Genomic DNA, 12,287 nt, shown 5'->3' on the forward strand with positions numbered 1-12,287 from the left:
CAAAATCTTACTTAAGTGAATAAGGAAAAGTATCAAAGTACTCATTAAGCATAATTGCCCTTTCCAACGTGTTAAATAATAATCATGAAGTGTTGGAATAATAATGATGCATTACTGTGAGAACAACATTTCATTGTTCATGTTAGAGCAACATTTTAACGAATGTTTGGGTTTTGTAATGTAAAAAGCATCACATTTTAACAACTGACAATTTAAATAGTGAATCAAGTCATTTTCTCCTGGAAACCCGAGCCGACGTCTTTAATCACACCCACTTTCTATAAATAAACAGCCAATCTTTCCCCTGCATGTTTGACTTTTTACGATTCCCCCTGATTTAGTGTCCTCGTTAGTATGGATGAGCAGTTCTCACTTTTCCCATGAGCTTCCTCCAGAGGTCACGGCTCTTTGTTGTTGCATATGTGTGTGTCTGTGTGCGTTAGCGAGGTGGCTGTGTGAACTATAGACTGAATAAAGCTCACTGAGGTTTCTGTTGTTGGCGACCTCACTGACTGCTATAAATAACCCCCCCACCCACCACCTTCTATATACGTACTCACACGGCGCAGTTATGACCCTGTTTATTAGGGATCTTTGCTCATTCTTCTCCTCAGAGGTCAAACAGAGTTGAACCTTCTCTTCTAGAGCCCAAATCAACGAGTCCTCTTGCAAACAGAAGTCCATTTGACCTCACTGACACTTCAAGAAACTGTTTATTCCAAAGATTTCTTCATTCCAATGCATACAATTTTAGGATTTGCTGCCTTTCTCTGTTTAATATCATCGTAAATTGGATCCTTTTGTTTTTGGACCTTCGACCTTCGACAAGAACAAGATTTTCCCACGTGCCTTCAATCCGTCTAATCCGCTCACGCAACATTTACTGCTTTTCTCTTTCCTTGAATACCGCAAGGGCAGCAGTTTAGAGAGCTGGTTTCAACTTGTTGCAGCACGCTTCAGCTTCACCTGTTGAGGAACCTGTGAAGAAAGATTTTAGACCAGATGGAACCAGAACACGGGGTAACTGTCTTGTACTCACTTGTGGGATTTTTTACGAACTATGTTTTACTTTTTGTAATGTTGGAAAGTTTGACCTTTTTTAGATCTATAAAGCCTGATGACAAAAAAATTATCTAATAACAGAAAGACAGACTACTTGAAACTTCCGTTGACATTCACATTTCCAACTCGTGACACGCGTTGAGTAAGAATTTTACCAATTAAAAAGGTCACATGTCAAAAAAGGTTGGCAACTACTGATGCTACTTTGAACGCAAAATTATTTTGTGATAGGCCATTTATACATATCAGCTGACAGAATGACGTTATAGATGGCGTATCGCCCCTAGGAGACTGAGGCGTGCTCACACATCTGGACGGAGCAGGAAGGCCAGAGGGGGGTCATTTTTCTCTTGTTCCAAAGTGCATTCTAACCAATCCAGCTCAAGCTGCTTCTCGGGATGCAGGTAAACGCCTCCAGCATCTCCTGCATCACTGACTAACTGACAGACCTGTCGCCATCTGTGTCCAACATGGACATCAGCAGCGCAGGAGCACCGCAGGGGTAAGGAGGGGAAGTTCTGTTGCCTCTGCTGTTCACTTCCAACACCTCTTTCAATGCAGCGTAGAGGATTCTCAGAGAACTGTGCTGTTGTTGAGTGTGTTAAATGTGGAGAGGAATGACAACACAAGGACATGGTGGCCAGCTTCACTGGAGGAGCTGCAAAGGGAACCACCGACTATTGGACCTGATGTGTAGTACAATTGTCTTGGGGTCTAGTTGATAACAGACCGGGTTGGAAATGCAAACCCGAGGATGTTTACAGGAAAGGACGAAGCAGACTCTACTTCCTGCGGAAATTGGTCATTTAATGCTTACAATAACATGTTGAAGATATTTCACCAGTCTTTAGATGAAAGCACAATTTAGCTGGTTCAGTGGCATCAGCTGTGGGAACCACCCTGGAGCCATTCGGAGAGGAGGATGCTGAACAAACTGTTGTGGAAAACACCTCACATCCTCTTAATGACATCTCAGACCAGCTAAATTCTTATTTGCGTAGTGAGGTATTTCAGTATACATTGTAATTATACTGGTGCATGCAGTTTTAACAAATCAATTCAACAGCATTCAACAGACTGAGTAACACCACATGCAAGAAATCTGCCACACTGAGGTTGGTGGAAGAAGTTGAAAGATTTTTTTAATATAAAAATAGAACTGACAAATAATTATACGGTTATGGTAATTTATTTATTTATTGACTCATCAATATATTTTGAGTCTAATGTCTTTCTCATTGTGCTCAACCTGAGAAGTTTATGTCATCTAAATACTTGTTTAACGAGCTGAGAAGTGAAGCTAACTTAGTTGCACGCTTACACTTGTCTACAAGTGTGCAATTATTGTTTAAAGAGACTTTAGGACCCCGCGGAAACCTCTGCAGCTGGTGAGCTGGTGAGAGAGAGCGAGCAGGGCCGGTTGGTAGGAGAGAGAGAGAGAGAGAGACCGGGGGGGGGGAGACAGAGAGAGCGAGAGAGAGAGCGAGAGAGAGACAGAGGGGAAGAGAGAGAGAGGGAGAGAAGCGCGACGCCAGCCAGCAGCGCTGAGAGGAGACTCGGTAGAGCGAGCGTCAGGGTCCGTGTACCTGAGGACGACAAGGTAAATATAAACGTTTCCCTTTAGCTTGTTACAATAAATTAACGTTACCATTTAGCTCTTTGAGCTATGCTAACGTTACAGTTATCTCCTAAAGTCATCGCGCGCTCCGGAGCCAAACCATTGGTTCCGTCTTAGCAGATGATGTGCGCGTGAAAACGGAGCGGTTCGCGCACGCGGCTGAGGTGAACTTGGTGAGTTTGTTTGCACCGTGGGAGGGAAACCACGGCAACCGGACAACCTTCATACAACGTGCTCCTCCCGGTTCCCCCGGTTCACAGAGGAAACGTTGAACCGGAGGGTCCTCCGCTGCCGCCAGATGCAGACACATCAGCGCGCGGAGCCGCCGCCTCCGAGCAGTGTGAGCGAGAGGGCGGGCGCGCGCCTACTGAGGTTAACGAGTGCATTCGGTCTGAAGCGCGCTCTCGTGAATGTTCTTCTACCTGACCCAGTAAAGGTTATAGTCACAATTAGTCACGTGTCTCTCACCGACCGCGCATCCCCACGGGACATGTAAGCCGTTTTTGGGGAGGCTGTCCGATTAAGGCCGCGTGAGGTCGTCCCGGTATTAATTGTCATAAAGCTAATGTCCGTCAAGCTAGCTGGGAAACTCCCACACTTCCGGTTTAGACTTTAAAATAAAAGTATCGGTATACACTGCGGTAAACAGTTATCTCTGTACTGTTATTAAATGATGTTAATCTGATAACCAAATATTTTGGAGAGGTGATTAAAGATGTAATTTTTCAATTAGTTCACAATTAAATGTTATTTTCTTGATTAGCTACATATTTTGTTAAAGGACAATCAGATTTTTTCCACTCTGATTCCACAAGTCAAAATTGAGGTCTTTATGTCTTATTTAAAAGGTGTTCAATTAACTGTTACATAAGACTAAAAAAACTCCAGAAAAAAGTGACATTTGAAAATCTGCAACCAGTGAATTTTTGACGAGGTTGTTTAACAATAATTATTAACATTGCCTATTAATTTTATGTCAATTAGCTAATCCATCAATCGGCTAACCGTTTTATCTCTAAAATGTTCTGACCATTTCTTTTTTAAATACTTTTATATTAAACTTATATCTTCTGACTTTTATTTCTTGGAATTTTGTTTTTAGCAACCTGTGTGTTTTTTACATTATAGATATCAGCAAAATCTATTTTGGGTATTGATTTAGATTATTCCATTATTCCATTAATTGCACAACATTAAATAAATAGATGAACACAGGATTCAGTATTTTCATGTTATCATGTTATTCATGGCAGATATATAACTTTCTAAAAATGTAGTTCAATAAATAAAAAACAACAAAGCTAAACAATGAAACATTTGAGAGACTAAATTGTGAGGGTCAGTGAACGATGTGCTGTAAGAATAGGACTCGTGTCCTCAGATGGCCTCATCAGTTGACCATCTCAGCACTTGTTTCTGTCTGACAAAAGAAAACTGAAGAAATGTGAGTAGTTTGAAGACAGGGGCTAACAGCCTCCAAGAATTTGTTGCTATTAAGTACATAAACTGTATCTTTAAATTTATGCCATATTTATAATCTGATAACTTTTATGAAAGTAAGTCCAGCCAAAAATACAGAGCTCCGTTAAAAAGTTCCCCCTATTGATCATCAGGGGAGGAGAATCTTACAGCTGGATAATAGACAGAAAACAATTAAAAATCTATTTAAATTGAGAAAATTCTAAATAATACAGTTGATGCTTTTGTTCTGAAGATAAATTATCTACTTCCTGTTGTATCACTGCCTTGCTCTTATTACCTTAACACACCTCAGAGGCTTTTTTCTCTGCGCAACCATTTCTCCTCCCACCAGTGCAGGCTTCTGCTTGGGCCTTTAATTGTGGTCTCAGTCAAGCCACTGCTGCATAAACACCGACACAATTCAAAAATCAGTGTTCAGCAAGACTTGCTATAGGAGGGAAAGCTGTGTGAGTGACAAATATATGCACAACATGGAGGAGCTGTTTGGCCTGGAGCTCGTGCAGGCAGCCCCCAGGGGTGTGGGGCGGATACTGTACACCGATTTCTGCAAAGTTTCCACCCCTATCTTTCCGCTGTTAACCCTGGCTGGCTGCCTGTTGTCTTAACATTAGGTGATGTAAGGCCTCAGCGTGAGGAGTGACATGCTGCACAATGCGTCTTGAGGGAACACACACAGATTGGCTGCACTCACACTGTGCTCAAATCCAAATCACTGCTGAGGTCCAGTTTTCTGCTGGGCACGTACATACATAGTGTTGTAAGCTCCTTTAGTGTTTGGATCGTGTTCAGTAACTGAACAAATCACAAGCTTTAAATGATGAGAAAAAATACAGCCACATAAACCTCACACTCGATGCGCTCATATGCAGAAGTTTTATGGAATGTCAGGAAACTTATGCGTATGCTGTTGTGTATGTGTATGGTAGAATGCAGCTTAGCTATGACCATGGAAAAATTAGTCAAATCAATTGTATTTCATTTTTAATATCATACTGCAGCACAAAATCACTGAGAACGACTGCGTTAGTTAGTTTGTGACCATTTGACCAATTTCTACATTATCTTGACAAAAATGTTTCAGAATAAATTTTTGGGGGGATCTTTACTGTTTCAGCTGATATAAACTCACATGCTGCACATTTCTAAATTTAGCGGAACGTGAAACGCTATCCGACGCACCACAAACTTGCAGCAGGTCAATGTGTCGCAGCGCGGGTACTGGCGGGTTTTCTTAGTCTGTGTGTGTAGTCTTAGTCTGTAGGTACTTAGAGGTAACAAGATACTTACACATGGCAGCGAGAGAGAGGGAGGAACCGGGCCCCACAGCAAAATTCTGCCCCGGGGTCCCCAAGTGGCTCAATCCGGCCCTGTACAGTGTTAAAATGTCTTAAAATAAATAAATAACTAGTGGCAAATTGTAGCCGTAGCCGTGTCCGTTATTGTGGTTGCTAATTTTGACTGATTTTGCTAATTTCCAAGCTTTAAACGGATGTATTTTTTTTTTACTTTCTTATAAATTCACTGAACCAATTTTAAGTAGCTAAAATCTGAAAGTGCACATTTAGAAATATGCAAAGGCGTATCACTGTTCTGGTTAAGCATTGCAGAAAGAAGAGGTTGCGGATAGTGCAAAGGTCAATTTTGGTTCATGATAAAGGTTGCAGAAAGCGATGTAGCAAGACAAAAAAACACAAGTGTGGTTGGTTTAAGTCGTTAAGAGGAGTTTTAATCTTGGTTCTGCAGCATGAGCCCTATTTTTGGCTCATCTTTAAATCCATCTGCCTTTTTGGCAGCTGGCGTGCAATCTCAGGCCCGGTAGCAGAGCAACAGCATTGAATTAGACAGAGAAGGGCTGCACCATCTTGTTAAACTCCACCTTGTATGTGACATTAGGCTTCCCCGTCTGCTCCTCAGCTCTGCGTTATCTGAAAAACCTAAACTGTGAACACACTCAAGCCTCAGAGCCAGATATGGGCATATTTTGTTTGTGCGCGTTGGACGCTGGTTGGTAAACGCCCTTCAACAGTCTCAAGAGTTTACAATCTGCCAGAAAAGCTGGGAATAAACACAAATCCAAGCAGACCCAAATCAGGGATTTACAGTCAAAACTTGTTCCTACAAATCTGTCCATGTGCTCATAACAAAAATAGATTGACTTCTTTTGGCCAGTTTTATTAACTTCCACACAAATAATGAGCCATGAAACAAAAGAGAGCCAAAAATGAGTACTAGGTTATACATGGCTCCCTCCAACAGTGGAAGCTGTTTCCAGGAGTCATGGCAACTGTCAAATTGAAGTGACGTGATTCAGATGTGACGGTTGGGTTACAGATTAGTCAAACGGTAGAAAATAAATATTAATGTTAATTCATGGCTTGAAAAAAGCCCAATTCACAAAGAAGGTGTTTTAGATTTCCCCCCAAAAAATATATTAATATTATCTGGAAATGCAGTAGATGTGTTAAAGTGGATCCTGGTAGCCTTAAAACTCTGTAGGTTTCCATCCCCCATTTTCATTTGTTTCCTGTCTGTCTCTTCTGTCCACTGTAAAAAACCCACTGTTGCTTCTGTTTCACCACTCGACTGTTTAAAACAGGGCTTTGCCAAAAACAGTCAGGCCCAAATCAAGATTAAAAGCAATAGATAAATCAAATCTGTATCCCGGTTGAAGGAATATAATCAGATTTACTACCTGCAAAGAATAATGAAACACAAGATTGCATCCAGTCATGTCAATCGAACACTGTGACAGCCATGTTGACAGCTACTCTGATTCCGGCAGATTCCTCTGAGACCACCCGTGAGTGTGTGTGTGTGCATAAATGTGTGTTAACTTGTTAATGCTCTGAAATGGAATCATTTCTGCTCTGCATGTGAAGGGGACCTATCCATCAAGTACAGTTCATAGCGACGCCTTCACAGCCGTAACCCCGGGGCTTTCTGCGTGTGTGTTAGTGAGTGTGTGAGTGAAATGATGAATGAAGAATAGAAGATGTGAGACAGAGGTTGACGACTTTCTCGAACTACACAAATGTCCTCTCCCTGAATTCCCACTCACGCCGTGCGTGTGCTTTTGCTTCCTTTGTGTTCTGCAGGAGAGGGGACGGACTGACGGACCGAGCGATCGTCCGACAGCGGACTGATTGAATGAAGCTGCGGCTGGTGCTTCTGAGGGACCCTCCCATGATTTGATCTGCTCCATTCTCTTCCTTGTAAGCCCCGGTCCCACTGAGCTGCTCTCAGCCATGCCGTCCAACAGCCCCGCAGCTGCCGAACCGCCAGTGACCCCGGAAAACGACATTGCCAACGATGTGGTGAGTCAGTGAGGGGCATTATTGTTGATGTACAGAGGGAAGAAGCGTGTGACTGCACACAAGCAATAGGAGCAGTTCAACTTCAGATGTTAAGGAACTACTGTTACTGTTAGTATTGCTGCTTCTGTGAGTCATATTCAATTACTACAGCTATTTTTGAAGCTACTGATGTCATTACACCCACTGGCGCTTTTACTACAGCTATCATTAAAGTGTGTGTGTGTGTAATTATTGAACTTTATTTACATTCTGGCCTTTCTGCATTCTGCACACTCCCCCGTACACATGCAGGTGAGATGAGTACCGGGGGTTTGCCTCAAACTGTCTTTTTGTTTTTTTTCTACACAAACAAGCAAACACACACGTTACACACACATTAACAAACACAAAGTGGTAAATGGCTTCTTTCATTTGCTTCCCCACAGCCCAGAGCAGGCCTCACAATTATGTGAGAAGTTTGAAGCTCATTCTAAAGTGCTGCCGTGTACAGAGCCGTCTCACTCACGTCCACACTCACATGCTGGCAAGGAGCCATCCAGAACAAAGTTTCCCTTGTAGAGTTCTTTTTTTTTTTACTACGGGGTTTGTTGTGCTTTTTTAACTTCCTGAGACTTAACTCTCGATGAGTAAAAATATCGTGAGTCAAAGAGTTAAAGGTCAGAGAGGAAAATGTGGCGGGAGACAGTAGCGTGAAGTTTGAGTCCATTGGACATGAAAGAAGCTGCTGCTCATGTGCTAAAGATAGAAAGACATTTATGTGATGATCAGAAATAATGTCAGAGCTGGTCGTCGTATATCATCTGTCAACGCGTGAAAAGACCTGCAAATTTAAGTTTGAAAAGGATTAAAATTGTTTATATATATATGCATTTTTACTTTGTGCTTTCTTGCAGAAGATTTACACTCAGCACACATTATGAGCCCAAAACTGTATTGACCCACATACATTGTATGATGTTTTATGGCTTAAAAATGAAGCACTCCCCATTTCACTTAGTGCACTAATCACAAATAAGCAAGCTCCACTTTCCTCTCTAATGCCTCGACTGCCAAGTGCCTTCATGTACATTTTCAGGACTGCTGGTCCCTTCGGGGGAATTGTAAAGCTTTTCAATTAGTCTGGAAACAAGAGCAGAGTCTGAGAAATTACGAGATGAGGCAAAACTAGAAAATGAATTTACCAAAATAAAGTTGAAACATGACAATTCTATTTGGTCATAGTAAAACCGCTAATTGATTAAATATTGGGGGAGATGAAGGCAAAAATTTACTTTGGGCAATTGATTTCTGACCTACAAAAAAACATTTGTGTCTAACCCTGCACGGTTAAAGGTAATTACTACAACGGGAATTAGGTAAAGATGTGTAGAACACTGTATTCTAACATCCTCACATTTGCATTTTTTTCGAAAGATGTAGTTGTTGCCATATTGTTGACTATTAGTGTCCGACATAGCAACCACGAGGGGAGATTATGCTCACTTGTCTATTTGTTGTGTAATTCCCATTCCATCACAGGGTGAAATGGAAAATATTAACGTGTAAATGCTGATTGTTTAACAATAGGGCTGCGTAAGGCCTCTGCTCTACTCTGTGCTGTAATGTGTTAAAAGGTGAATCAATACAGCTGCTCGATCCAGAAAGAACAAGTTGTTGACGTCTTCATCACCTAATGATTAAGTGGATAAAAGATTCAGAATGATGTACAGAGAGAAAGGAGAACGAGGGGAAAACGTAGTGTAGGGATTGGGAGGAAAGAAAGAGGACATGCTGTCTGCTGCTGACGGGATCCTCCTCTGCTTGCCTGGTTGGCAGTCTGGTTGCTTAGCAACTGCTGTGGCCTAAAATAACCTGCCGGGAGACAGAAATAGACCAACGATGGACAGATTGGCCAGTGTGTGTGTGTGTGTATCTGTGTGTGTTGCAATAGGTTTTTTTTCAAGGGTATAGTTTCATTGCTTTATCGGTTCATATTTGACCTAATTTTTACTTATCCGGAACAACTAGTTTCCGCACACTGAGTACACGCGTACTGTTCAAATGTGTGTGCGTTGTTATTCAGGCAAATGGGCAACTCACCAGGCAGACCAGGCGCGGGGGCCATTACCCCATTCTAGCTGATTGCACTGCTGGTTGTAAGGGAAGTGACATCAAAATGTTTAGTCAGCACGGAGGACCCATTGGAGACGGTTGCTAAGCAGTTTTCTGCACCGTAGCAACCACAACAGAGGGTCCAACAGAGGAGAGAGATGCAGGTGGTAATGATTGGAGCAGGAAAGAGAGTGGAGAAAAAGAGCTTTCTTTACTATTAAACTAAGCTTGACAAGGTCTCCTGTACAAAAGCAGATGTATCTTTCACACAATACCACACACGTTGTGATGGATGAAGAACAAATGGGTCCGATTCAAGAAAGTATTAAAACAGCAATTACAAAGTTCAGTACTTCCAAAGGCTGAGAAGCGCATACACACAGCCCGGATATGGATAAAAAGGTCCATAATTACAATCTGACAAACACATGCCATCTGGCTACAATACAATCGTCTTAGTGGCAGGCGTCTCACTAAATGGACCTTTTGACTTCAACAGGTGTTGCTCATTTAATTTAGCTCTCACATGGGGGCTCCTGTATCCAATAGAAATGTAGCATGGACCTGCTACTGAAATGTTGCCCTGAAGCAATGTCAAAATAGAAAGTGAGGGAATCATTTTTTGAGCCAAGATATAAATGTCAACTCCTGTCCGGGATTTATGACCTTGAATAATGACGTAAACCATCATTGTTGAATATTTGATAATTTGATCTGATTCAAATCAACAAACAGCAGAAAGCTGCTGCTTCGAAACCAGATAACACACGAATTACCCAGAGCACTTGCCTAATTTTATGCTGAAATATTCTTTTGAATTTACTAATGATTCTCTAAAATCAGCTTGGGAATACACATGAAAACGGCTGTTTTCCGACATAGGTATCTCTCTCTCTCTCTTTCTCCCTCCCTCTCTCTTTCGCTCTCTTTGACTGTCCCTGTGCTTTTCCTTCTAAAACACAGGGACTCACAGGAGATTTGGCCCCATTGGGCAAAATCATTTTATTGGGCAAAATAAAATTAGGTTCTATTTACAACTACAATAACCAAACATGCTGACCGTCATTATGAAAGCACAGCTAAATGATAAAGACAACAAATCACAGCCGATTATTAGATCAGTCGACAGACTGGCAAGACTTGACCAATCAGATTTGAATTTGGCAGGCGATGGTGGAGTGGTGTGGTCCGCTGGGAGCCGCAAGGTTGGCGGTTCAAATCCTGGCGGTTCAAATCCTGGCCGCTCCAAGCGCATGTTGGGAGTGTCCCTGAGCAAGACACCTAACCCCTAGTTTTTCCCCAGGCAGAAATGTAACGCATGGGTTATAATGCAATGCAATGTAAGTCGCTTTGGATGAAAGCGTCAGCTAAATGAGATTTTTTATCTATTTATTTACTTTATTTTATCCTGTAAGAGTTTTTTTTTATCTATCCAGAGGAAAGATCTAGAAGTACTGCTGTACATCCTGTTTTGGTTTTAGCAAACACAGCTGGATTTAATGTCATTTTAATTTAATGTCGATTTAATTTCATTCTCTGGTTTTGTCTTTCATATTGCAAGCAGGAGCTCAGGAGCGACTTTGTTCGATCAGAACTATGCTGGGTTAGGGGGGTTGTCGTTTGTTTTTAAATTGTTCTTCAATAGAACTTTTTCTTCGTGAAAACTGTGACGTGTGTTTTTACCAAAACAGAAGATACCTAATTTATTGTGTGCTACCCTTCGTTATTTTATCACTAAGTGATTCCTCCCCCTTAGATCTGTGCCTCACTGCTGTATCACATCAAACAGTTCAATGGGCTCCGTGTTTAATGTTGCCTCCCCTGTTATTGTCCAGAATGAAGACGGAGCAGACCATGACAGTCCAGAGGAGGGGACACCGGCGAGCCCCCGCACCAAGCGCAGAGTGGGCCGTCCCGGCAGGAAACGCAAGCAGCTGCTTCCTGTGAGTACTGTAATTATGGGCTGTCTTCAGCCTTTCCTGCTCCACACCGCTGCAGAGTGATTGATTACCTATTCACATACACACACACCCCTCGCCCGTCTTGCCTTGATAAGATGTGTTAAACATGCATGGTTTCCAGAAACACTTTGCTTCACATTCATGAGCTCCTCTGAGCTGCTGAGTGGCTGCTGGATCGGTTTATTTTAATTACACATAAATCTGAGGAAGCATGAATTATGGGTCACGTTTGTTTGACAGATAATGTGACGTAGCACATGCCTCCTCACGACAGCTTTTCTTGGTTGTTGTTTCTTCTGTTGCTTTTACACGTAACATTGAGACATCAGCAGTTTGGGTCCCCTTAGTATTGACTGTTGTGCAGGACTAAAATGCCGACTTCACTTCCTAATTTTTATGTTATCATTTACACTCAGTCTGGTTCCATCCCCCAACATTTACCGCTTTGCCTACAGCTTAAATTCAGGAAAAGGTATGATTTATTCGAACCTTGTGAATAACCTTGTGAGTTATAATAACATTGTACTTGCCAAAGTAATGACAAGATTCACAGAATGTGACAACGGCATTGAAAATAAGTCTGAAGAGTTTAAGCAATCAGACAATGAGACGGGATCAGAGTCTGTCTGTGAGATTTATTCTGAAAAATTGGTAGCTAGTCCGAACCAAACACTTGCTTTCAAACACTTTAGTCATTTTACATCCAGTTGCCCGTTCAAGATCAGTTCTTTGGGATACACTAAATATAAACAGTATTAC

The 12,287-nt window shown here is 41.9% G+C and overlaps 1 protein-coding gene across 5 annotated transcripts in view; it reads left to right on the top strand.

Moving 5' to 3' along the window:
- The first annotated feature begins 2,507 nt into the window (after nucleotides 1-2,507).
- Nucleotides 2,508-12,287, top strand: part of LOC119195212 (DNA (cytosine-5)-methyltransferase 3A-like) — a 38,596-nt gene continuing 28,816 nt past the window's right edge. For all 5 annotated transcript variants that reach the window (XM_037449970.2, XM_037449971.2, XM_037449972.2 and 2 more), the window contains exons 1-3: nucleotides 2,508-2,662; nucleotides 7,258-7,476; nucleotides 11,403-11,510. In XM_037449970.2, coding sequence (XP_037305867.2) covers nucleotides 7,408-7,476; nucleotides 11,403-11,510 — 177 coding nt within the window. In that variant the 5' untranslated portion in view covers nucleotides 2,508-2,662; nucleotides 7,258-7,407. The remainder of the gene's footprint in view (nucleotides 2,663-7,257; nucleotides 7,477-11,402; nucleotides 11,511-12,287) is intronic.

The sequence above is a fragment of the Pungitius pungitius genome, chromosome 20 (assembly GCF_949316345.1).
Source record: "Pungitius pungitius chromosome 20, fPunPun2.1, whole genome shotgun sequence".
Classification (NCBI taxonomy): domain Eukaryota; kingdom Metazoa; phylum Chordata; class Actinopteri; order Perciformes; family Gasterosteidae; genus Pungitius; species Pungitius pungitius.